Raw genomic sequence first — 26,787 nt, forward strand, 5'->3', positions numbered from 1 at the left:
AAAACTGTGTGTAGTGGTGATGGGAATGGTAATTTGTAATTGGTTGTGTAATTCAAAGCCAAAGGATTTAACTTGAGGCCAAAATTTAGTGGGAATAAAAAGTTGTTGATATGGATTTAAGAACTATTGAAGCTTCAAGTGCTAAATAAAAGAAAAAAGTATCCCATATTGAGTCCCATTATTTACATCAATTCCCACAATAGAAAAGCAGATGGGACTGCAAGTAGGCTGAATGTTACCCAGCATCATCTTGTGAAAGGTGTTTTTTATCTTTACCTGAAAACAGCCACCACCAGGGATAAGATTTTTGATTAAACAAGTGACAACGGCTGCACCCCCTGTGCCTTCCCTTGCACACTCCTAAAACACATCCAGAAGTGGGAGCTAAATAAAGCAAAGCCCTTCCATACCCTGTATTCTGTATACTTTGTGCATATAGTAGCTTGTGTATGCAATGGGAAGGCTTGTGTGTTTTTTTTAAATTTGATTTTGGCTTGTTTTACACTAATATAAAAATACCTGCCAGAGCAGTGTCATAAATAATAGACTGATATGATTTGAGGTAAGAATGTTGTAGTTCAATTTTTAGTGTTAACTTGGAAAATCATAGGTAGACACAGGAGTCTGTCTACACAGAATTTCTGAAGCCTGGAGCCTTTTGCAAACTCTGCAGGTCACAAGCCAAAAAGTAACATACTCCTCCAGTTACACTCATCTTGTTAAAGAAAATAGTTATAACAATTATGTGCAATTTTTTCACTTCTATTTTTTATCTGCTATTTATTTACTTAAGCACTGTTCAACATTTCACTTTTTCTAATGGAGCAGAAGTTCTAAAAGAAAAAATATGTTTAGCTGAGCAGTTTTGTTTAGTTTTTTTCTTCCTGTGCCTTCTTCTAAATAAATACCTTGCCACAGTTTTCATTGGCAAAATATGATCAAATGCATTTTAGCTCCTCTAACAATACAAAGCAGTTACAGAACTTCTGGAGTTTCTAATTTAAAAAAAAATTATGTATAAAAAGGCCTTACTTTATAATATTGAAATGGGATAAAGCAAATTTCAGTATGGTCAATTGAAAAATTAATTTGTGAACTTCTGCTGCATGGTGAGGTGACCCATTAAATAAATGGTTCTGAAATTTTGCTCATACAAAAGAAACTATATACTTTTAAATAAATAAAAGCTACTATGTACATTATACTGTACAATTAAATGAGAGACAACATGAAATGGAATAAATTTAGGCCTGCCTTTTCATCAGCAATTCTCATATCTTGACTTTATTACAATTTTGAATAAAACCCTCTGCTTTAGATTTTTTTTTTTTTTTTATTTTAGTGGCAGCCACATGAGCGCACCACCATATTCCTGTATTTTTTTAAAATAACATTGGAACTGTCATCAAAGTAGAGCACGGAGATTGCGTTCAGTTTTGTTGGTGCACAGCATGGCTTTGGTACATGATCGGGGAACATCAAGTGAACCTGAAAGACAGATAAATACATAGCTCATATATCAAACAGAGAGGTGCAAGGACAATGTCAGTGCAAAACATGTCTGCAATTCAGCAAGGGCTGTGGTCACAAATTTTCCTCGGTTAGCAACTTTAAAGTACAGCTTACCTCCAGCACATTTTTCTGATTTCAGTTGCACGGGCAGGGTTATACAATCAAAGCAGATGGAGAGATAAATGAGAAGCGGCCAAGACAGAAAGTTGGTTTTCAGATGAAATTTAGAGAATTGGAGTTAGGCAGCTGCTCAAGAAAACATTTAAACATATTGTCCATACCATCTTTGCTGAGGGCAAGGCATAACATGAAGCAAAGGCTCAAGCCCCAGGTCTCACCAGAACCCCAGCATGTGCTAAAATGCTGTCCTGTGTTGGAGGAAAATCTATTGCAGACAGCAAAGGTTGTGCAGGCAAAGCCTCATAATGAAACTATTTTCAGCCTATAAAATGGTAAGATGTGGGGGTCTCAGACACTAGGAGTGCTTTTTAAGGTCTTATCTAGATATCTATGGATCCAATTCTACTTCCACTGAAATAAAAATCAGTTCATAAGGTGGGTGCCAGCTGGACAGAATATTTGGGGCAGGGGCTGAGGCAGAAAAGTCTTTATGTTCACCAGGCTGAAATATATCAATGAAAGATTAAAACGAAAGAAAAGAGTTTTGAAAAGTGTCCCAGAACAAACAAGATCTTCTGGAAATAAAATGGGGGAAATTCAAGTTCTTTCTACTTGAAAGAAGGTTGGATGTAATATTCTACACACGCTGAAGACTTGGAACCTGGGGAGCCAGAGAAGAGGGAGTTGTAACAGAGAGGACAACAGATTATTAAGGCATAGATGAAGACTTCAGCAGTAATAGATTTTGTTTGTATGTTACGTCTTTGTAAATCTGTTTGAGCCATCTGTCTTGCGGTGATATAAACCCAGAGCCTTTGCCAGACAACAGAGAACAGTCTATCAGGAAACGATTTTTACATAACAGTTACCATGAGAAGGTCTTTTGAAATGAGCAATAATAAATCCTGAAGTAGCTGTTTTGTAACAGTTTAGACACACATTTAAAAACTATTTAACAAATGAATAGCAAAGCACTGGAGAAAAAAATGATTGTGCCTGGCCTGGGCAGATGTTTGTCCAGCCATAAATCGTGGTCCCACCAGCCCCTGCCACCTCTGATGGAAGATCCATGGCCCCACAATAGCCCCTTGGAAGTGATGTTCACAGCCTTTTCAAGCGTTTACCCCAAATTCAGTGCAAGCCAACCTGATAATCCACTGCCTTGCATAATCAGGAAGTCAATGCTACCCCTGTGCCTGTTCTGGGGGTGATGCAGGAGAGGAGAAGGAAGTTTATAGAGCTTATTAAATGCGCCCTGTCTTTTATTTATATGCATCTGTATTGTCTGTTTGCCTGAGTTCAATTGCAGAGAAACAAGACAGGGAGAGAGTGAGGTACGGGCCCATATTTCTCCTATTCTTGTTACAAAAGAAAATAAAAAAGAATCAGTTAAGTTTGGAGGGGTACCAAGGAACAATCACTTCCCAAACCAAAGAGCAGCCTTTTTCAGAATGGTGTAATCATTATGGCCAGGAGGTGACTGCATTTGGATTAGGGTGGAGCATATGAATAATTGCTTCCCAAGCCATCCCCATATGCACACCTTGTGTAAATCTGAATTTTGTATAATTTAAACCAGAAAGCATTAAACTACTGTTATCTCATCTAATTTATGTACAGCTAAAACTTAATTGGCCTCATGATTTTTTGGCTGCACTGAATGCATGTACATGCAAAGGGAGACACGCAATTCCAAAATGGCCATAAAAAGAGCAAAAACTGAGTATCAAATTTAAAAAATAGGACAAACTACACACATTTCCTAACAATGGGAAAATAACCATTTTTGGAAAGGAAAAACACACAAGAGAAAGTAGCACTGAGCCAACTCTTATTTAACAGTCCATAATTGCAGGAGGGAACTCTAACCTGGGGATCTCAGTGATATTGGCAACTTTTCTGGACAATGCTTGTGTAATACTAAACTATTGCTATGCTGACCTACTTCTTTTCTGCTCAGGACTGCAGATATGCTGTTCTTCATTGTCTTCTAAGAACATTGTTGTATTCCTTGCCAACTGGCATTTTCTGTTCCCTTTCACCTGAACTCCTTAACATGCTTCTACTTATTTTCAGCCTCTGACATTTTCCCTTCTTTTTGTAAATCTTGCTGACTGGAATTCTAGTATAAAGGAATAATGCTGCATTGGTGACTGGACTTGGAGAAGGTGAGTAAATGAAAAATTGAATGGAAGGGAAAATTTCTCAGCATATGCTGAGTTTTTTAAAATGTCCCTCTCATGTAGAAATACTTGGCAATTTTCACAAACAGAACTTGTTTTCTATCAGAAATAAATAAAATTTTATTTTTGTGTGTTTGCTTGCTTGGTTTTGGTTTGGTTTTTTTGGTTTGTGTTTTTTTTTGCTTTTTTTTTTGGTGTGGGGTTTAAATTTGAGGGGGGTGTTTGGGCCAGTATGCCAGGTACTCCACTCATTTCTCAAGGGGGAAAGGTTTTTCAGGCCCAGATTTTGATGTGAAAATACAAAAAAAAATTATCATTATCTTTGGACAGAGTCATCAGCATAATCTGATAGTCAGAATACCTTACTATCTGTATTAGTTTAAATCAAATGGAACGTTAAATCCATGTTTCTCTAATCTCACTTGAATGTCTTGAACGTTCCAGAAACTAACTGGGGATGACAACCCTTTCCTGTTCTCATTTCATGCTGTGACTCCCTCCTTGTGTATTATCTCTCATTCCTCTCCTTCTTAATCATTCTGCTAATACCAGTGCTTTTCAGAGCCACTTCTTCAGCTGGCACAGGTGAAAAAATCAGTTTTTGACCAGACTGACCAGACTTTGGGCTCACAGCATTACATTTAGTCATTGTCTAAAGGTCATGATTCCTGTAGCTGAGCACTGCTGGGGTAGAGGAGGCCTAGTCAGCTGCCTCAACTAAGATCATCTTTTTGCCTGCTCCAGCTGAGGCACAGGACTAACATAAGAATTAGCAGAGGCAGAAAGCTGGCTGCAAATCCCCTTTTACATGTACCAGGCAGAGCAACAGATCCAAACACACTTATTTTTAAATTGCATTTGTAAGCCAGGCATGACTGAACACAATTTCGTATATGCAAATGCATCTGTTTGCAAAGCTTCGCATTAAATTACAGTGTAAGAATCTGTGCCAACAGTTGACAACAGAGGTCCACAGAGTGGCCAAGTGTCATCATTTCTGGAAGGTATAACATGTAGATGTTAACACTGAGCTTCAATAAGCTGCAAAAACTCTTGGAAGTCAAACCAGGGGGCCCCTTTGGTTCCTGTCTACACAATTCTCCAGTAATATAACACAGTCTTCTCATGTGCTATTGCATTTGAAATGGAAGTGAAACCTACCACACAGGCCACTCCGAGCAGTTCATCCTCTCTCCAACAAAATCACTAAAGCAGGTTTTGACATGAGTTATGATTTACCGAGAAATAATAAAAATTCAGTGGTGGTAAACAGAAGAGTCAGACTCTGAGCAAAGACACAAACAACTGCAGCATAGGCAACTATAACACAGTCAGAGGCATACCAGAGTCTGAACAATGGCATGGTTTGTTGCGTTCATGTGGGCATTGAGGGGAAAAGAACACTCTCCATCACAGTAAAACGCAGCGTAGCCCTCCGGTGCAATAATCCAATCCTAAAACAACAACAAATAAATCCACTCATTATATTTTCTCACTCAGGGAATTTATAACTATATCAATCTAAGACTTGCTCAATGACAAAATGAGCTTCACATGTGAAATAAATGGGGTTTTTTTAAAAAAAAAAAGTACTTGCTTTGTTAATGCAAAATTCAGATGAATATTAATGAAACCTAAAAATCTGTACTGAATACCAACTAATGAGGCTATAAGGGAGAATGAAAATTACAATATATTTGCAGAATACTTTTCCTTTCAGACTAAAAGTCTTGAGCCCTTCTTGGTGCAACAAAAGTAATTAAAATGCATACTCTTCCTTCAGCATAGTCAATACTGTTAACTGTATTATTACATGAGACTGAGAGTTGCTAGGGATTACCTGTTGGCATGTCAATGAATCATACATTTTCAGTATTTCAAGCAACACAGCATGGGCAAAAGACCACAAGAGGGAAAATATTTTAAAATGTAAATGAAAGCTGTGTGTTTAGTTTGCTGAATTCCTCCTCTGCCAGGTAATGGAGGTGCTGCAGGAAGGGCAGAGAGGATCGAGTAGCTACTTGGGATTTGTATCTTTTTTTTTTGTATCTTATTTCACCCTGTGTTTCACTGATCAAATATTGTACAGTTTAGCTCTGGCTTTCCAGCTGAAACTTTTAATTCTTACAGTAGCCTTTGTGTTAAAAATAGATTTTTCTTTAACTACTACGGCCACTATGGCCACTGATCTGAGAGCCTAGCACATCTTGGAGCACACCAGAATTTACTGTTAAAAACAAAACAAAACAAACTAAAAAAAACTAAAAAAAAGTGTTGATATCTGAAAAAAAAACAAACCTGTAATCAAGAGACAATGGCTCTCTTGTTCAGTGGCCTGAGTTCAATACCACAAGCCTGCTCTGCAGCCCTGGACAGGGTAATTATGCTTTGCAGACTTGGGAAAACAACCTCTGCCTGCTTCTTCAGGCTGCTGTGGGGATAAATATACTACAAAATATCAGAAAGGATAGTGAGGCCATGAGAGTCTCAGCTAGATACATAAAGGTTGAGCTGTCACTAAAGAGATAGCATACTTTTGCTCCTCATAGACTTGTTCTGCTTCTGGAGAGTGGTTTTAAAATAATTCAGAGAAATGCGAAATGCACACGCAACCATCCCTGAGTTCTTACCTATACATGCAATAGTTAGAGGTTGCTGAAGGCCTTCTTGTTCTTTCTTTATAGAGAGTTCCTTGCTTTCTGGAAAAAAACCCTAGATTGATCTCTATTTTCTTTTCCCATGATGCCCTGCCTCTGACTTCATGACCTTTTACTGTAAGTATATTATTTTTTTGTTACTGTATGGCAGGATGAGTTTTCTTCAGAAATTATATAAAATTAGCTATGGTATCATAAAGATCACTGAGCCTATTTTCCTTAGGGAAATAAATCCAAGATTTATTTCCCTAAGGACCCTACCCCAGTGAAATCTCTATGACCTGCAGCAGACAGCACTGAACAAGGGGGATTTAAATCTGAACTAGTGAAAATTTAAAACCTTGAAAGGTTACTTGATGTGGGGATTTTGGTTTCATTTAGTGCAGATTCACTCAACTCTTGAGCAGTAGTTTAAATTTATCTTTATGTGAATGAATCCATATCATAAAATTGCTAATGTATGCAATATCTTTGAGAGAAGAGCTAAAAATGGTAAAGTTATAGTGATAGCAATTCTGATAAAGATTTGTTACAAAATGCATTTAAAGAATCTGTCTCTTATCATTTTAATACCAATTTCCATAAAGAAAACATAGTGTAAATAATGGGGGACTTTAATATAGATTATCCCAGTTTGAACTGTTAGGAAAGAGCAATAATAATCTTACCTGCCATCCTAAGTCTCGGAAACTCACATAAAGTTCATGTTTCTTGCATGCTTGCTTTTGCTCACTTGTGTTATAATCTACAGGAAGTAAATAACATTAATAAATTATTTGGAAGCATTGCTAGAACTGACAAGCTTTAGCTATTTTTGAGATTGTTACCAAGCTGTAAAAATGAAAGGAAAACCATACTGTCATTGATATTCCTCGGGTTACTTGTAAAGGCAATGTAAACCTGAAAATAGCACAGTCAGACTGATACAATTTCTGTACACTGGCAAAAGAATGCATACAGTAGTAGGGGAAACAGGTATACAAGGTGTCTATTTGCTGGCCAACTGAGTAACATCTCTGATAATATCCACACAGGTAATCAAAGATGACATGTGAGAGCCTGATCCAAAATATCAGGGAAATCATCTGTAGGTTGGCATGGCTTTAATTGCCAGGTAAAGAAAATAGCCCAGTTCAAAAGATGAATTAACAGCAATAAAAATATCCTGAAACAAGGACATTTTGAGCAGCGTCTTCATTAAACACATAGTGGCACATATTATACTTCTTAATTTTTACCATATATTCTGGAAATATTCACCACTTGGTGATCTTTAGTTGCTAATACTGATGCAAACAAGTAGACTAACAGGTGCATTTTAAAGGACTGAAAGCTCTCTCTCAGAGATGTGTCAGGATAGGAGGACACCCAGAACCTTCCATACATCCTTTTCCATGGCAACCTTACTCCTGGAGAAATTCTAGTAGTTGTTACCTACCACTGCTAAGTAGCAGGAAAGGAAGGGATCAGGGTCACGCCTTCATCACATTAGGCCCCAAAGCTGGTTTATACAGCTATTCATGAGATGCCATAAGTGAGGCATGTGACAGAGCAGGGAGTGCTGACTGTCTCCTCTGTTTCCAATTCAAGAATGTTTAAGGTGACTTTTTTGAACCAAAATAACCAAAAGTTCACCAAAAAAAAAAAATTCACAACAAAAACAACAACAAGAAAAAGCAAACAAATAAAAGTTCACAAAACACTGAAAATGAAGATATGGAAAAATAAAACAAATCTTTCCATTTCAAAAAAAGTATTTTTAGAATTTTTTTTAACATTATAAGACTTTTAACATTATAAAACTTGAGACAGAAATGGGAAATCTCTGAAAATTTCAAGATAATTAAGATTCAGAGAGAAACTCCTTTTTCACATAAAATGAAAGGAACGTTCACAGTCTCTGGACTAATCTATGTACTTCTTCACCATCCTTGCAGAAAACTCTTCCAAATAGATACTGACCTCTGCTACCATGGGTAGCTTCTCTGAGCTCATTCCAGCTATCTGTGTGTTTCTGAAGATGTGATGGCCACAACCAAACACAGTATAAAATAAAGTAAACTAGTTATTTCAAGTTTGTTTTCTAATAGTATTACACAGAATAGGAGTTTTGCAGTAAAACCACACTGCCAAGTAATCAGCTTCCAAACTTTTTTTTTTTAATATATTCCTGCCTTGTCAGCCTCAGGAGTCTGTTGTAGTTACACAAATCGATTAACAAAGAACAGACTGGGGATGAGGAGGTTGATGACAATTGCAGCATGATGGGGCTGCAGCAACCATGGTAGAGTTAAGGTTCTGAGGGATAGCATCAACAACAGCATTGCAACCTGTTGCAAGTCAAGAAAATATGACACAAATCCACGGTGGTTGTCTAGGAGATTCTTGACCGAATTCAAATTCAAATAGGAAACAAAAGTAATGTGTAATTGGGATGAGCCACACAGAAATAATATAAACATGTTGCCTGGGAAAACATAAGAAAAATATAGCTTTGTTGTTCAGTAGAGCAAAGGACCTAGTGGCAAGGACTCAGAACAGGTTAATGTAGCCAGTGACTTCTTTGTCGTGTTTTTTAGTGGCAAGATTTACCCTCAGGACTCCCAAGTCCCTGGCCCTAGTGGCTGAGGCTCTACCCACAGTAAAAGATATAGAGTTAGGAGTCAGTTAAGCAGCTTGAAGATACATGAGTCCATACGAGCAGAAGGGATGAATTTCAGGGTGGGGAATGAGCTGACCAACACTGCAAAGTCACTTCCTGCCCTTTTTGAGCATTCATACACCAAAAGACATTTCCGATGATTCAAAATGGAAAACGTCACACCCATCTTCAGCAAGGCCAATCAGCTTAACCTCAGTTTTTGGGAAGTCTTTGGAACAAATTCTCATGGAAACTGTTCAGGCACGCAAAGAACAAAGAAGGTGTTTTGGGAAGAGCAAGCATGAATTCACTAGTTCAAACTGTGCCTAACCAACCTGACTGTTTTCTGTGATGATCTGACTAGCTTTGTGGGCTTTTGAAGAGCTCTGGGTGTTGATCCCTTTGCTTTCAGGAAGGTTTTGGATATGGTCTCCCATAATATTCCTTGAGTCAAATTGGTCAAAGCAATCAATAACTTTGATAGGTTAGAGTACTTTGATAGGTAAGAATTCAATGGATGGAAACTTGTCTAGGCTGCTGGGCCCAAAGAGTTGGGATCAGTGGTACAGAGTCACCTGGCAGCTGGTTACTAGGGAGGTCCCTAAAGGATCAGTACTGGTATTAGCATCCTTTTTAGTAGGTTGGACAGTAGAACAGAAAGTGTTTTCTGGAAGTTCACAGAGGATATGAGATCTGGGATGAGTGCTCCACCATCCAAATTACCAATAAAAGGTTGGATTGAACCAGATCCAGAAGAGACTCAACAAGACATCATTCAAAATACACAGACAAGTTTTTCTCTTACTGGTAACATGCTCTTTGAATAGGCTTTTTCTTTATTTTTCAAACAGGCTGTGTACCTACTTTCTATTGAATACACATGGGCCCAATATGACTCCCAAAACTGTGTCAAAAGCTGTCCACAAGTCACAAATATGTCCATTTGCAATACTACATAAGCATCAGGGTTGTTAAGCTAGGCTTTGTAAGCTATGACACCTCAAATCCTCATGGTTTTTAAAGATAAACACTGTGTTCTTTCCTATGCTATTTTCCTAGCCCTTCAATGACAGTCATTAAAGGATCTGCACATACAGCTGGTTATGCGCTGCCATCTCAGATACTTCAGTTGTCCCAGGGCATGCAGAGTCAAAACATACACCCACATCCCATGGGATATCTATGTCTTTTTGGAGTAGCAACTGGAAGCAAGGCAGATATCACAATTTTCCAAAAATCCATATGCCTTTAATACAACCAAAATCCCTGAGCTCTACCTTGTGCTGAGTTGTATGTAATAATCTAAGGGGTTTTGCACACACTCTAGAAGTACAGTGAAGGTAGTTGAAGATAAAGGAACTTAAAAAAATGGAGCTGTGTCCACTGATCACTCTTCACACAGACCTATATATTCATTTTCACTAACATCGGTGCTCATAGGAGGTGAATATTGAGCTTTTCTGTCCCAGCTATTAGAGAGAATTTAAAACTCATACATATAGAATGCAAGTCACTTTGCAAAAAAACTGTGACTGAAAAATGTGGAAAATATGCACATGAGAAGGTCAGGAAATCCATAATATGGTTTTTAATAGCACACAAACAGGCAAACAAAGGAAAGCTGAAGACTGTGGTTTTGCCAGCTTTCTCTGCAGTGACATTTTCATATTCATGAACATGTTCAGAAGTTTTAGGGCCAGGATGTAGCAGAACATCCCACAGTTAAAGGCGAAAATCTGAATAATACATATGTAAGTCATTGCACAGATGTCATCATTGTTGTGATACTCTGAGCCATTTGAATATGGTTCAAATGATGTGTGGTCACACCAGAACACCTGATAAAATAGCCAGCATGTACAGACTGTAAGCCATCTAACCTATTCACCTATGAAGAAAGTGAGACTCAGGAAAGTCTGAATCCTTCCCTGAATTCTACCTTTCATGCAGGACAAATGTTGTGTGTAATATAATACTTCATGTAAGTATCAAATGTGACATTTATAATAAGATCTGGTGCTAAGGATTCAATTTCACACACTGTAGCTTCAAAGCCCATATGCTTATTCTGTCAAGAATCAAAACCATAGGCTATTGTGATTGAGAAAACATTGTTCCTCAGTGGAATCTAAACTCCTACACAGCAGAAAGAGCTGTGGAAGGAGATCACTAAAATATATGTATAAGAAATTTAATGAGTTTTTTTTTTTTTTTCCAGGGGAAATAGACGTAAAAACATGCTTTTACATACTATTACAAAATACTATCTTTTGAATCAGTTCATGCAACACCAATCAATAGCATACACAAAATGTTGCCTTAAGTATTGTTTTCTGGTTTTATCTCCATATGAACAAAAATTATGTAGCTTTGTTTTTTAGTTTCCATTCAGTATTTAAATGTGGCTATTCTTTAGTGCCCAGTTACACAATAACTCTTTTTAGACAGTGCTAAAAAAATTAAAATTTAGCCAGCTTTTTTTTTAGGGGAGAGTTATGTGACAAAATTTGTAAACAACCTGCCTGGTTTTGGTTTGTTTGGGGATTATAATTTTTTTTCTTCTATCTGTAGTTTCACAAAAATAAAACTTGTTAAATAAAAGAGTTTAATCCTCTGTGCATAGCAGGCAGGTAGAGCCTGAATGCTAAGCTTAATTCTGTCTTTACACTGCATTGACATTATCTCCTTTTGAAGTTCTTAGCAACACAGGGATGGTGACCCCAAGTCTGTCAACAATTTCCCAGGTGTTACAATAATCCATACATAAGATTTTATTCTCTTATATTGAGATTGTATATATGAGAGAATCACAGAATGTTAGTTGGAAGTGACCTTAAAGATCACATGCTTCCAACTCCCCTACGAGGGACGGGGACTCCCCTCATTTTCCAGTAGACCAGGTCTCTTACAACCTAAACCATTTCATGATTTTGTGAAACTTCAAGAATAATTTAAAAAATGTCTTGTCCTTTGGAAGGGAAAAGCTGAGAACACGATAAAGCTAATTGCTGAAATCCAAGAACTTAAGAAGGGAAAAATAAGAAGGCAAAATACAAAATGCAAGAGGCAAAAGAAAGATGAAAAAATGTTAGAGCAAGGGGAAACAGGAGAAAACAAAAGAGAGAGCAAAAAGAATAGGGGGAAAAAAGGAAGAGAAAATGAAGAAGAAAGAAGCAAGGAGGAAGTGAAGACATGATTGTGGTAAAGTTGAGGCTGATATATAGGGAGAGAAATATTAGAAGTCTGTCCTATATGAATGACAATGTACCTATCTGGGTCTGGCTACATTACCTCTGGCTATGTAAGCGAGCATTTTTCACTGCCAGTGTCTGTCTTACTTGCTGTAGATACAAGATAATGGAAGAAGCTTAGAAACAAAAGACCTACATCACACAATTATCTTTGCTAGTCACTGTGTCAAGGGTCTTGCATCAAGGAGTGAATGACAAATGAATATAGTCTATTGACTATCTTCCATGAGAAAGATGAGGGGCAAAATTCTTTTGGTTTTTTCCCAAAAACTTTTGTGTTTGAATATGAAGACACAAATTTTACTTTTGAAGTTCTGCTCATTACTGAAGCTGTAGAGAACTTGGACAATTAGCCTTCTCCACAAACCCAGATGGATTCAGTATGTCCCCCAGATCCTGGGGCTGGAAAAGAGAAGAAAAAGAGCACAGCTTTTCTCTGATAGCAGGCTCTCCATATAGAGGGACTATATTCTGAAAAGAGTCAGAGATCAGAGAAATAAGAACGTGTTCTCTTCTCCATGTCTTTTTCACGCACTGGTGACATCTGGACAGAATCCATACATTGCCGTTGTAGCCTTCAGCATGCTCATCCACAGTATTCCATTAGTACTGTTGCAGTAGTTATTAAAAGAATTCTGGATCACCCATGGTGGGAAAAGTCCAGTGAGCAATCATTAATGACACCCAAACAAGTTTGTTTATTTGTGACATGGGGATTGTTGAGGCAAACTGCAAGGCAAGAGCATGGAATGTGGTTTGCTATACGTTTGAGCAGTTTTGCCACAGATGTTGCTGTGTGAAGCTGTGGTCACACATCTACCCTTCAACTTTGCCATCTTTTCTAGCCTGCCTATATCTTACTGCCTCCCTCTCCAAGCAATGGCCAATGCCTCTGATTTTGATGCAATTGCATGTGCAATTGCTTCTTAATCTGATCCTCTTTTAACAGTATGGTTTTCTTGAACTGCAATCCCTTCTGAAAGAGATCTGCCATGGATCAACATATGTAGTGATGTACTCTATGCTTATGTAGACCTTAAAAAGATTAGGAGAAAATTTGTTTCAAAATGGAAATTTCACTAGAGATGTTCTGATTTTTCTTCTTTTACAACAAGTCTGGAGCACACCTGGATGCACAGACAAAGTTGAAAAGCATTTTGAGATTTACAGATAGCTCTCCCTGAGGAAATTCTTATGTCAGTGCAATGTGATAAGGTTGTGTTTCTTCCCAGGTTAAAGCAGCAAGGAGCTTGTGTTTGGCTTTCCTGCTACAATCAATGAGGCTTAAGAAATCTGTTCAATTCTCACTTTTTCATGCACTAGATACAGAGGATTCAATCTGAAAATGTGATATTTATATTTAGGTATCTTGTGTGTACCATGTACTTAGGTGATTATCCCTTCATCCAAAATAATGTGATTCTCAAAATCAGCAGACTTTCTAGAGAATATGAAAAATTATTTAAATCATTTCTTTGATTTTTTTAGCAACTCAGCAGTAATTTTTGGGTTGTTATGGTAAAATTTTCCTTCTTCAAATGATCTGGGAAAGGCTTTTTCATTGCATTAGAGTAGTCTTAGCCTGCCTCTGTCAAGGTTCTGAGACAGATATAAGTAATGTATTGCTTATAACACTTCTCCACAAAGAGGTGGGCCCCACCCCAAGGCTAAATTCCTTCCACAAAATATTGATTTGCTTACTTTTATACTTCCATGGGATTTAAGAAAAACACTAATATTAAGGTTTTGATATGCTGTTATTAAATCTGCCATGTTTCTAGAAAGAAACTCTTTCACACCCTTTTCCCAAAAAATAGAAATGTTTATTCAGAAGTGAGAATATTTAGAAAGTGACTTTGTGCCTTCAGCTGAAAGGATTGTTTCAGGAAAAACTGGAGCAAAATTTATTCTAGGACCTAAAGCAATTTAGAATATTTTCTTATGCATTATTGTCAGTACCTTTCAGGTAAGGGACCAAATTCACTCCACAGAGGGATATATTTTATATTTTATATTACTTGTCAGCCCGTCTGAACTCCTAAACAGTTTATGATTTTTCAGGTTGGTAAAGCTTCCTCATTTCCAGTATTGAGATTTTTGTGTTACATCTTGCCTTCTTCAGCTGAGAGGCAGTTTTGCTGAAGCTTCCTCGACACGTAGTAGGGGTGCAATCCTTTTCTTTATCTCTATTTTTTACTTATGTATAGCAAAGATATAATCCAGTTGCATACTGTGTAGGCCTAGTTTCAAGCTCAGACACAGACTTTCTCAAACTGCTTGGTCATTTCACCCTCCTGGGGTCCATGATACATGTAATTGATCAGACTTACAGAAGCTAGATCACACCCAGGGCCAACATAATGAAAGAGGAGTGGGAACACTGTTTCTGACAGTTCAGCCAGTGAGCAGCATCTTTTTGAGCTGTTGTGACTGCAATGCATTTCAGCAGGTGCCCATATCTCCTATAAAAAGACTGCAAATCATAGCTCCATCTTACCCCCAGCATTTGGCATCCTAGAGGACTCCTGTTGACTGCTGGACTTGTTGCGGTTCTGATTTTTCCTTTTATTGTTGGCTGCTCGGACAGAACGGAAAAGCACTTCACTTGCCTTGAAGAATGCAACCATGAATGGTTGCTTTGACTGAGGCCCGTGTCTTCCAATCAGGCCAGCAGATTTAACGTTGATACTTCGACCTAAAAGCAATGGAAATTGCAAGTTAAAAGGTGAACTTCTGCCCCTCCCAAAGCCATAGCAGGAGTTCAACTGCTGACTGAATCATAGCCAGGAATTTGCTGCAATCCTGAATTTATATGATTAGGAATCAATCCACATTTTGTTGAACAGAATTTAAAAGGACAAAAAAGCTAAATAATTTTCAAAAGTTTCAACAGCTTTACAGATACAATTTTTATTTCATAAAATTGCAGTCTCTGTGTGCGATATATCTTATTCATTACAGAGGTGTTTTAATTCATTCTTAGGCATACATCTATAGAACCAAAAAATAAATTAGCCCCATTGAAGTCTGTTTTCTACAGAAAGGATAATGTAATGAGGTCTTCTAATTTTGCATCATTTCAGTGGGACATGGAATTTTATATCCCCCAAGCAAACCAGTAGCAAATAGAAGTGTAGATAATAAATATAATTCTGCTTTAAAAATAAATATTGTGCAGTGTTACTCAAACTGATGTTCATTCACCAGTAAAGGTAGAAAACCATTCAGTTGTTCAAGAGAAGAGAGTTTGAAATACGTGTATTATTGACTCTGGTTGTGTTCCCAGGGGATGTGCGTATTACTTTAAAACATTTGTTCAGTCAGGACTGTGTGGTAACCTCACTATATTATGTGGTCTAAACCTCACTGAAAGAAAGGAAAGCAAAACAAGTCACTGAAACTGCATCAGTGACATTTTAGCAAATAAACCCTCACTCTTAACAGAATTTATTTTGGCAGCATAAACACTTTTGTGCGTACGTGTATTATGCAGAGCCCTTCAACCGTCAGAAAATGAGACAGTGTCATGTGAAGCTGTGCAGCTGTGCAGGGTGGGGACACAGAACTCCTTAGAGCTCCTTTAAACAGGAGGGTACGCGCACTGGCACCCGCGCCGGGCGGCACCAGGGCGCCTCGCTCTTCTTCTAAACCCGCTGGAAAGTTTGTTACGTGGGCAACAAAGGAGCATCTGCCTCACAAATGTATAATGCTGTTAACTCAACCACCCTGAAAAAGAACTTGAAAACAAGCATAGGAGTAAACATTATAGAAATAAGTATATAGGTTTCCTTTTCAAACACAAACTCACAGTGGCTGCACGCCAGAGTCTATATTTCTTAAAAAAACTCTATCACTGGCGTAAATGAAAGAGGCAGTTTGATTTGTGGTTAAAGTAGTTTCCATTCTACTTCCACTGTAACAAATGTATTAATTCAGCTCAGACTTCCTCCTTCTGGCAGCCCTTTTGCAGTAAAAAGAGAAATTAGAAGTTCCAGCCAAATACCATACCTTGAACTGACCCACTTCAATACATAAACACTTTTACAACATGTTTATTCAGGTGTAGCACTTTAAATTGGTTTAAGATGTTTCCAGTGACAGAGAGCCCAGCAAAGGCAAGAGAAGAACTGAGAAAGTTAGCAGTTATGGAGCAGAGTAATTGGCAACATATTCTGAACAATTTTGATAATTACTTTTTTGACTGCAATGGAAAAATATATTTGTTGAAGCTTCTGATTTCATTTTAAATGCTTTTTTAGTCTTGTGTTTCTTTAATTCTTCTTTTCATGTGTTTGAGTTACTATTAAATAATTCAGTAACATTAATTTCTATATGTTCCAATCTTCTGTTGCAAGTCAGATATGAAAAACTGTACACGCTATTCTCTATTCATAACAACATGGACAAGCTAGCTTCTCACCACAAAGTTCCACATTTCCCTTCATTTCTAGAGGGAATATTTTTACTATTTTTCTTTACTTTTCATTCCAATGACTTTCAGAATTTTAATTTTATCTGTAAAATATTAATGCTTTACTGGTGGACATTTTGAGAATACTATTAAATTTATGTATTGAGAACTGTAAAGGTGTGTGAAGCTTTTCTGAATTTAAATTTAGGTTCCCTGAATTTACAATGGTGGATATTGTGTGTGAAGCAAAATATCCTTCAAACCAATGTGAACTCCCTTTAAAATAACTTTTAATATTATTAAGTTTCCTCTGGGTTTCCTTTAGACTTCAGCAATGAGATGGCTATTAAGATTCCACAAGTTAAGGCTTACTTGGTTATCCAGGGTATAGAGATATACTATAAAAAATTAATCCTGTAACCCACAGCCTTTTTGCACAGAGAAACAGCTTATGTGACTATATTCCTTTATGTGCTTGATCTAAGCAGCATAAGATTTTAGAACTCATTTGTTCAATTCATGAATGGCATATGCACTGGATCTTGCACAGCGGAAAACTTTTATTGACTTCTGTGGGTACATTATTAAATTTTTCTCTCTCAGTTTATCATATACCTTAGCTTAACTGCAACTTTCAGAAGATGAAGCAATCAAAATATACACTGCCCTTGAGATGCTATATTTCTTCTGAGGAGGATCTCTGAACTGTTTGGTTTGGAAATTCAAACTACACATGTTGTCTCCATTTTAGGTTACTTCTTTTCAAAAGAAATTTTGCATTTACAGAACTTTTATATTATCCTTTATTTTAAAAAAGGGAAGAAAAAAATAAAAAAATTGTGTACCTGGGGGATATTTGCCTTCAGTATAAAAAGCATTGCCCCTTCTTAAACAGGAGGTATTTCAAAGCATTCTGCCTCTGAAAAGTATCAAGCTTTCTGCCACAGCAGTAGCTCCATTGTGCGTGCCATGGTCTTATTAGGTAGTCCTTATTTTTGTTTGTTGTGTCAATTTCAACATACATTTTAAAAAGTATTTTCTCTATCCTGAATTTCCCCTTGTAGCATTCATTTTTGTAAGTGGTTTTAATCTATCGTTTCTTGTAAACATTTTGAAAATTCTTGGCTTCAATGGCAACTGGAAATCCAGGTCTCTGGGGCATGCAGTTGTTCCATACTGTGGCATTAAAGCAATACTTTCTAAAGTCGGCTGAATGACTCAGGCTGACCTGCTTAACTACACTCAGAGCTTCAGCCAGATGAAACTCGTAAAACCAAAACAGCAAGGTTTGTCCTTCTGCTTCTCTTGAGCATCTCTGAACAACGTTGTCAAGCATTCCAAAAAATGGGCTGCATTATGCCCTTCCATCAAATCTTTAATTCTGAGGATTTCAAAGATTTTTTTCAGATTTCAGAAGAAAAGAAGAAAGTGTAAGTAACCAGCAGTCTGCTAGTGCCTGATCCCCTGAACTTAGCCACTGCAATTGCCCCGGCACCTAGGAAAAACCCTAAAAACACAAGAGATGGATTTACTCTGTGTGGTGATAGTCCAGAGCCCTTGTATTCTTCACATTCTGGCATGCACTTCTCAATACTGCTCTGACTATTAATTATCTCCCCTACATACTGGCAGGTATATTTGGAGACTAAGACTTATTTAAAGCATTATGTTTCAAATTTGCTGAACTGCTTAGTCCTTATTCATAGGATTCTGAGTCTTTGGCAAGATGTATTTGTTTGACTTGGCATTTAAACTTCTTTTTGGCTTTTATACTATTTGATAGTAAAGTGCCCTTAGCAGTTTGCATAAAAGCTTGCATGGAAGTTTGAGTTTGACTGACTGAACTGAATGAATATTATTTGCCTTTTCACATTCTCTCCCCTAATAATAAAGGAATCGCTGCTGCAAAAATAACTGTGAAGTTCAGCTTACAAAAAGGTCCTGTCAACAATCCCGATGATTTTGTGGTTTTTGTTTTTTTTCAGCCACAAAACAGGAATTGCACTCAGGTTGATAACTCAGAGCTATTTGCTGTGTCACTCTGTCTGCTTCAGTTCTGTCACATGCAGTCATATTATACAATTCTTTGGGTGAACTGATCAAGTTCCATCTTAAAAGTTCATTTCCCCTCCAGCTGCTCCAAATGGAAATGCAAGAGCCCTTCAAGCTTTCAATAATAATCTGTCTTGCAGTCTTGACCTGGAGATACATCGTTGTGTTTCATAACATTCAGAAAGCAGACTTTTTCTGAGACTGCCAGTGTGGATGCCAATGACAGTAAGATCTGTACCTTGGCTTTATCTCCTCAGACCGTGTATATTTTAAGTAAAATATTGATCAGACACTTATTTTGCAAGAGCTTTCAGTCATTATGCATCCTAGCCAGATTTACACTGGCAACACAGCACAGTGAGCCATTCCAAAATCCATTATTTTGTCCTGAGTCATCGGCCTGCACCAAACCACTAATTTTGTTATGAAAAACAAGAACTTATTTGCTTTCAAAAGTGTTCAAGAAGTCACAAAACACATTTTATAGATTAACCACTACTGCTAGGTCACAGTAGTTGGTAATAATTTTATGTATTTGTACTTAGAAATGAAAAATTTAGTGATTCTGAGAATTAATTTCAATGCAATTTGCTGAAAAAAATTTCAAGTTCCAATGCCACACCTAGGATTTCCTTCTTTTGGGGAGTGACATCTGAAATGAGAAAAGGCCTTTTGAAGAAAGATCCTGAGCATCCAGGGTCCAATAACCTCTAATATTTGAGCAAAAAACTGCCCATAGGCTCTGACTATGAAAGCTGACACACAGTAGTTTTCAAAATTGGAGAGAAACTTTCATGGTTTTTCATGCCCGAACAGCACTCTCGAGAGCAATGGGACTTGAAACAAAAGAATTGAGCTGGAGTTTGGCTACCTAAACTTATTTTTAAAAAAAGACATGAGAAAAGCTAATAACACCAATGTGATGGTATATATATAACACATCCTCAACACTCCAACTCTAAAGTATTTTTTACTGTCTCTATTGTATTATCTATATAAACTGTTGCTCAAACTTTTCCTTTGGTGGACACATTTATCTATAACAACATAAAATATGCTTTTGACACATGCTTTATGTGTTTTATTAACTCTTCTTCTCCCTGGAGGCTTTAAGGAATTCTGACAAATGGGTGGTCTTGGATGCTCTGCTCTGCCTTTCCTAGGCTTCACAGCTTTAGTCAAGACTAGATTCATCTTTTCTTTGTCAAATCTTACATTTAGTTGTTTTTACTCAGTTAATTTAAAGGAATTTTGGGTATCTTTTTGTGTTAATTTTGGTGTTTGTAAAGCTTTTGAAGAAAGCACTTGGGAACACATAAGGGACTCTGATATGCTGTATAATGTGGCAGTACAATATATGCTTACACAAAAAAAAAAAAAATTGGTTGTAATTATACACAAAAATGCAGTAAGTACTTGATTTATCCTTCCAAGTTAATGCACTTAAACTGTGAGTGGCTTGTGGGAGTCCTGGAGCTTTTCTGCACCATTAAAAAATGTGTTCAGGAAGACAATAAAACAAGGAGAGATTAGATTAATTGGTCATCCACCAAAGAATAAAATGGATAAAAGCCTTCTGAATGGAATGGAACACAAATGCCATTATCTCTAAACTAATGGTGTTGAGAAGCAGCTGTATCCTTCATCTGTCTGGGGAGCAGGGTGTGGGGTGATTTGCACAGCTGTACAGCCAGGACCAGTGTGCACCAGTGGTGGTAGGAGAAGGGGTGGGAGCCTGTTTCACTCCCCTCCTTGGCCCTTCTGCTCAAAGTGAGTGTGCCCTTCCTAACAAAGGGTGTGCTCGCTTGCTACAAGCCGACACAACGCGGATCATGTTTGTGACCCAGCTGGAAACCGCGGTTCCACCTATCTGAGCAAATTAAAGGCTGCTGGAACTGGGTCATCCACTCTGCTCAGGGTGGGAGTGTGCTCCTGCTGCATTTACATCCTGTGCCAGCTCCACCACAGTCAACAGAACCCCGAGGCAGCACTGCAGCACTGGGACCTTTCTCATGGGGACAGCTGTCATGGGATCACCCTGTTTTGGAAACTGGGAGACTCACCCTCCAGCTTGTTTCACACCACAGTACTGCTGAGCATGTTTAATTTAAAACTAGTGCAATTTTGACCAAAGTCAGCTCTGAACCAGAAATGAATGTAGCTGTACTTAGGCAGTGCTTGAGCCCAAGCTAATAAAACCTGCTGAGGGGCAGGATGTATTAGCTCGGGTTCAGTGCTGTGCTAACATGGCTATATGGCTTCCAGATGGCCCAGAATTTAGTCAGAGCTATTGCCTGCCAAAGTCCATATATATATATTAATATAAATACATATTTCCTAAGTTCCCCCACTATAGGGACGGTAATGAAGGTGACATTGCTCCTCATACTTTGCCTTATAAATATCAAATCCATCAAGAGATTTAAAAGTAACAACTCAGCAGCATCCTCCAGAGTACTTGATAGCTACCATGGTCATGTAAGCAGGGTGCCAAGGTGGTCTAGGGGCAGCTGTAGGACAAATTCACAACATTTAGTGTAGTAATGGTGAGGCCAAAACTACATCAAATATACAGCCAAGTACATGAAGAGGCCAGAGCGCTGCCACAGGTTGTTATGGCTTGAAAGCAAACCAGCCACTCCATGCCACACTGAGAGCTGCCTTTCTGAAGGCTTAGCTGGAGAAAGGGACCTTAGAAGATCCAGGCTAAAAGGAAGATAGGGTAAAAAAGAGAGACTGCATTTTTTAGTTTCTTCTCCAACATTTCTGGAGAAAAACTTCACCAATCCTTCATGCAGCATGTAGGGTTAAGAACCAAACCCCCTTCCAGAGGACACACATCAGAGGATACCCAAATTCATGCTGAAGGGGAAATTAGCCTTCCACAGGCTTCACTTGGATTGAGTAACCTATTTTTTTTCAAGTTTGCTTTTGCTCTGGGGAAAAAAAAATACTTGAAGTAAGAGTCAGAGTAAGGGAGCTGAGGGTTTCTGCTGCCTGCCCACTTCAAAAAGCAGTAAAGCCCAAAGAAACCTTCCGTGGGACTATGTGGTAACAGAAATCTCAATCTTTGTTTTTTCAAAGAAGACACTAGTTTCTTGCCCTCTGGTGTGCTGGTAGATGAAAATAAGTGAGAGCTGCAGTAATCTAATAAAAGGCACAGAACTATATGACTACTGAGTAGTGGGGCTACTCAAGATATTGTGTTGAGAGCTGTGTATTTGGAATCCATTTTATTCTGTGGATCACCACAAATCACATTGCACGTTATGTCCCTCTTCTATTCTCTGTAAACAACTCTAGGTTCTCCTCAGCAATGACAAAAATAGAAAAAGGATTACTCTTGTAGCTGTTTATACCACTTCAGCAATAGTGATGTTCAGATCACTGCTAGCATCCACTTATAAAAATGCTAAATGTTAATAAAAGGTGCTGATTCACTAGAACAAGTTTTAAGTCTTAGGAGACATGTGGTATATATACAGGAAGAGGTTGCATGGAGGTTTTCAAATTGTTTGTGCATCTGTATTGATTTTATGCTGCAATTCATCCAACACCCGTGCATCCATCAGCGTGAAAAAGATCACCTCTCATCTGAATCACAACAGAGAGTTTTGGTGTCAAAATTAGGGAATCAGCCAAAAAAGGATGCTGCAGAATGTTGAGGATACATTAAAAAAAGAGAATCAAAAAAACCTGATCCTTAATTTACCACAGCCCCAGGGAAAGAGTGCATTACATGTTGACAGCTTCCATATGTGTCATGCAAACCTTTATTCTTACTGTTCAAAATAAAATGTCCCATTAAGAGAAAAAGTCTACATTTCATGCTAAAATGAGACGTATGATACCAAATACTGTCCTAAAGAAAAAATAAAACACATTCCAGTGTCATGTGGCTTTTTGTACTTTTTTCAGGATTTTCAAAGGGGGAAAAATATGAATTACAACAAGCAGACATTTTTCCAAACATTTTTTCTTCACACTGTTATATTAGTTACAAATTTTTTTTTATTCCTTATGTAGATATTATTATTATTTGTGCACCATCTTCAGGGACGCAAAGAAATATATCTACACACAAGTAATTGCCAAAAATATCTCTGATAGATAACTGTAAGAAAGATTACTTTTAATGGTAGTGATAACAATATAATAGTACCCTGGAGTCTCAGCAACTACTGATGCCCCATATTGGCTGTATGAATAAATCTAAAAATCAGTATGTATTTACAGACTCGATTATCCAGGACCCCAGTGTAGTACTGGAATAACTCAATCAGGGATCCTCTTACTTAACGAAATCCCATTTAGTTTAATGATCTGTTGCAATAGAAAGGTTAATGAATCAGGTCTTATCATAAATATCTCTTCAGTTATGGGGACAGAAGTACTATGCCTCCTGTAAACTCGGCTGACAGCTGGAGGCACAAAGAAATGTGCTTCAGACCTGCATGGCCTGAGGTTCACTGGAGCCAAGGGAGGTTTTTCAGTTGATTTGAGCCAGTCCCTGAGCTCTCACAGAGACCTGGTTGGAGGAAAGGTGGGTGGGGTTCTCTGGGTTACGAACCGAGTCCGCTACATACTGAGTCGTATAAAAATTCATGTTCCGTCTGTACACAAACGTGTCATTCAACTGCTGGTGTTTCTAATAGCTTCCAGAAGTAACAGCAACCCAATAAAAATAATCAAAGCCTTAAGAGCAAAATTGTAAGAGCATGAAAGGATGATTTTGCTTGCGCTAAGCTGAAGTGGTGTAGCATAGGTCTATCCTATAGTTTTGAAAACTTTGGTCCCTAGAAGTGGACTCCTTGTACAAATAAAGTGAAAAAGGGAATAGAAAGTGAGGGAAAAGGCAAATTCCTTCATAAGTCAAATAAGTAAGGTGCAAAAGGTAAAGCTGTTTGTGGCTTTGGAATTTAAAATAGAAAATTATCTATCACCTTTCTGATCTTTGGAGTAGAACAGGGGAAATATTTACATGAGCTATTCTTTTACAATTTCTTCAGTGTATTAACCTAAAGGTTTCCTTTACAAACTTTCCTGTAGTTTACCAAACGGATGTAATTTTGAGGCTAGAACCAACAAATTGCTGGTTGCAGGGTTTCTTAATGAATGCCTTTCATGGATATTTAATTTTCAACAATTTCTGTGTTCAAATCGCCTGGAAAAAAAAAAAAAAAAAAAAAAAAAAAAAAAAAAAAAAAAAAAGTCAAGGATGGAGTTTATTCTGGAGCAGGAAAGCTGGCCAGAAGCCAGCCCACCTAATTTGGATTCCTGACGGAGGTGTCACCTCCCCAGAATTGTAAGAGCTTTAAAATGGCTGCCTGAGCGATCTGCTCCCCATGCAGCCCAGGCTCAGGAGGGGTGCCTTTGAAGGCTGGGTGAAGGCAGCAGCGTGGTCTGCTTTGCACTGGTGCCCCCATTGTGCACTGGCTGTACTCTGACCAAAAGGTAACATCAGATGAAATGGCCATGAGCTTGGTGCAAGCCTGCCAGCTCCCTTCTTGAGCGTCGTGCCTAAAGGACAGTTTTTGCATAACTCTCCAGCAGCCAGGGCACTTGCTGAAAAAGTATGAGATGCTTTGTTCACAGCCCAGCTGGGCCTGAGGGAGAATTTAGATCAAAACCAATGAGAAAATGTAGCCAGAACAAAGAAGAAAAAAATATTAATCCTTACACCAGGGTTTCTTCTGCTACTCATTAACATGATGTCAGCTAAGGTTTACATTAACGGGCATCATAGATCCCTTGACCTCTGACATAAAAAGCTTTTTGACAAAAAGAGTTAAATCTGAGTTTGCTTGTAAAGTGGTATGGATTAAGTGAACCATCACAGAAAAAACAGTATATAAGTCTCTTTTTATTAGTTTCTAAAGAAGTCTAAGTAAAGAACATTTATTCTAAAAATATTGTTTTGCACTGAGATGCATTTTCAAATTTAATGAAGAACATAACTATGAATAATGCAGTAGCCCAGTAAATTTGTACTAAAACCCCCACAGCTCAAAAATTCAATTCTGATAGTGGGTTTTCTAATTTTCAGCTAACCCAAATTTTCAAGATTTCAAATTTTTAACCCATTTCAAGATTTAAAAAATCATATTTTTTTTCAAATTAAAGAAAACCAATTCCCACATTATCCTATCACTAACCTTTCTTCAACATCAGTATCAACAGATGCTATACCTTCTGAATGGTTCTGAGGTTTATTTTATAACTTTCTCTTTCTTCAGCCCAAGAAATTCTGCAAATCCGTCTGACTTTCCTGAATGTAATCATCAGTGGTAGAACATTAAAATGGATCCTAATTTTGCATGTAGCAACTCTTATCCTGAACGCAGTTTTACCTGATTCAGTTAGTTTTATAATTGCAATATTCTGCAGAATTGAAAATAATAGAAAACTTGCAGACCCCATCAACAGCAGGATAAGATTGGTGTCATTTGCTGATAAACTCTCAGTGAACTGTCACCCAGTCAAGCTAAAAAACAGCCATCCAGACAAAAGTCCTAGCAAGGCTGGACAAGAGCACACAAGGCATTATGATCTGTAGTTTGGATCTTACCATCCCCAGTTTCAGCGCAGAGCTGCAAGCCCAGGTTGTTCTGTGGATTAATCACCCAGTGATTGCTGGTCGCAGTAATGTCAAAGACAAACCAGCCCACATCAGAAGCTTGAGCCTTTCTTGTGTCTAACAGGAACAAGTCTGCATCCCTAAGTTAAAGAAAATAGAGAGTTAAAGCATTCAAATATAATTAGCTTTGTCCCTAATTTTCTTGCTGAGAATAACTTCTTGGAGTCCAAATGAATAATCCTTTGACATATCCTCATTATAACACAGTACAGCACGTGCTGTAGCTGACAGGTAGCAGGTAAGTATCATACAGGTATTTCCCCTAAGAGGCCTTTCTGAAATGAGTTTCAGCTTGTAAAAATGATAGCTCTGGAAAATCTGAAAAATACAACTTCCTGATATAACTACACAAAAACCATAATTGAGGCTGTGTATAAAAAAATTCATCTTTCAATATTAGAATGCCTCAGTAATATTCATTTTTATAAACTTTTCAGCATAAAAGACAAAAAATGTCAAAATCACTTCCCAATTTCAACTAAAACTCAGAGGCATAGCATTGCTAAAAAGATCTGTTGTTAATAACATATGACAGCAGCTGTATCCTGTGACAAAACATGAATAGATGGCAGTTCAGACCATTTCCTATTACTGCAGATGTTTAGAAAATAAGTCTCTCTATCAAAGCAGAAATTACATATCTATTCAATAATATAATTACTATATTTTAACCCTCAGTTCCCTGGTATATTTTCAAATTTGTTCCCATGAAATCTTCCAGTAATTCAGAAGGGCTGCTCAGGGGAGTTAGTATAATTGTGTTACCAAATTTTTAGCATGGGTCATTTATTTTTTCTGTTTCCACATATCTCGTGACACAATTGGTTCCAGACCATCATCTGTATTACAAATAATTTACTACAATGACCAGACTAAACCCAAGATATTTAACTCTCATCAGTTTCATTTTACACGCTTCTACAAAGCAGCATGCATTATTAAAAACTGTTTCCACCATTTAACCTTCTAAACCTAAATCTATAGTTATAGAAACCTATTTTTTAATGCCATAAATAGTAGTCAAAACAGTAAGATACAAGAAAGAATGTTTTATTCCAATTTTTTACTGTACAAGTCAGCTAAAAGCAGACTTGGCTCACATAGATCTGGGAATTGTACTGTTGCCTTACAGACAGAATGAATACATGCTTAAAGAGGAAAGAGACAGAAAGAACAGGCTTTGTGTGAAAAAGTGGATTAAAAATTGCTGGTGTCTTGTCACTGTATTCTTACAGTGCTTAATCACAATGACACCTTAGAAAGTTCCTGTCTTATGTAAACACAGTAAATGCACCTAGAATGTCTGATAATGAAAAAGCATCA

At 37.6% G+C, this 26,787-nt stretch overlaps 1 protein-coding gene across 2 annotated transcripts in view; it reads right to left on the minus strand.

Annotated features, from left to right (window-relative positions):
• Positions 1-433: 433 nt before the first annotated feature.
• BMP5 (bone morphogenetic protein 5) overlaps positions 434-26,787 on the minus strand; it is a 55,895-nt gene continuing 29,541 nt past the window's right edge. Inside the window, exons 3-7 of one of the 2 annotated variants that reach the window (XM_041477464.1) lie at positions 25,396-25,544; positions 14,862-15,059; positions 7,141-7,217; positions 5,159-5,269; positions 434-1,488 (exon numbers count right to left, since the gene is read on the minus strand). In XM_041477464.1, the coding sequence (XP_041333398.1) occupies positions 1,339-1,488; positions 5,159-5,269; positions 7,141-7,217; positions 14,862-15,059; positions 25,396-25,544 (685 nt within the window). In that variant the 3' untranslated portion in view covers positions 434-1,338. The remainder of the gene's footprint in view (positions 1,489-5,158; positions 5,270-7,140; positions 7,218-14,861; positions 15,060-25,395; positions 25,545-26,787) is intronic. The other variant, XM_041477465.1, reaches the window with a different exon arrangement.

The sequence above is a fragment of the Pyrgilauda ruficollis genome, unplaced genomic scaffold, assembly GCF_017590135.1.
Source record: "Pyrgilauda ruficollis isolate IOZ18807 unplaced genomic scaffold, ASM1759013v1 scaffold40, whole genome shotgun sequence".
NCBI classification, from domain to species: Eukaryota; Metazoa; Chordata; class Aves; order Passeriformes; family Passeridae; genus Pyrgilauda; species Pyrgilauda ruficollis.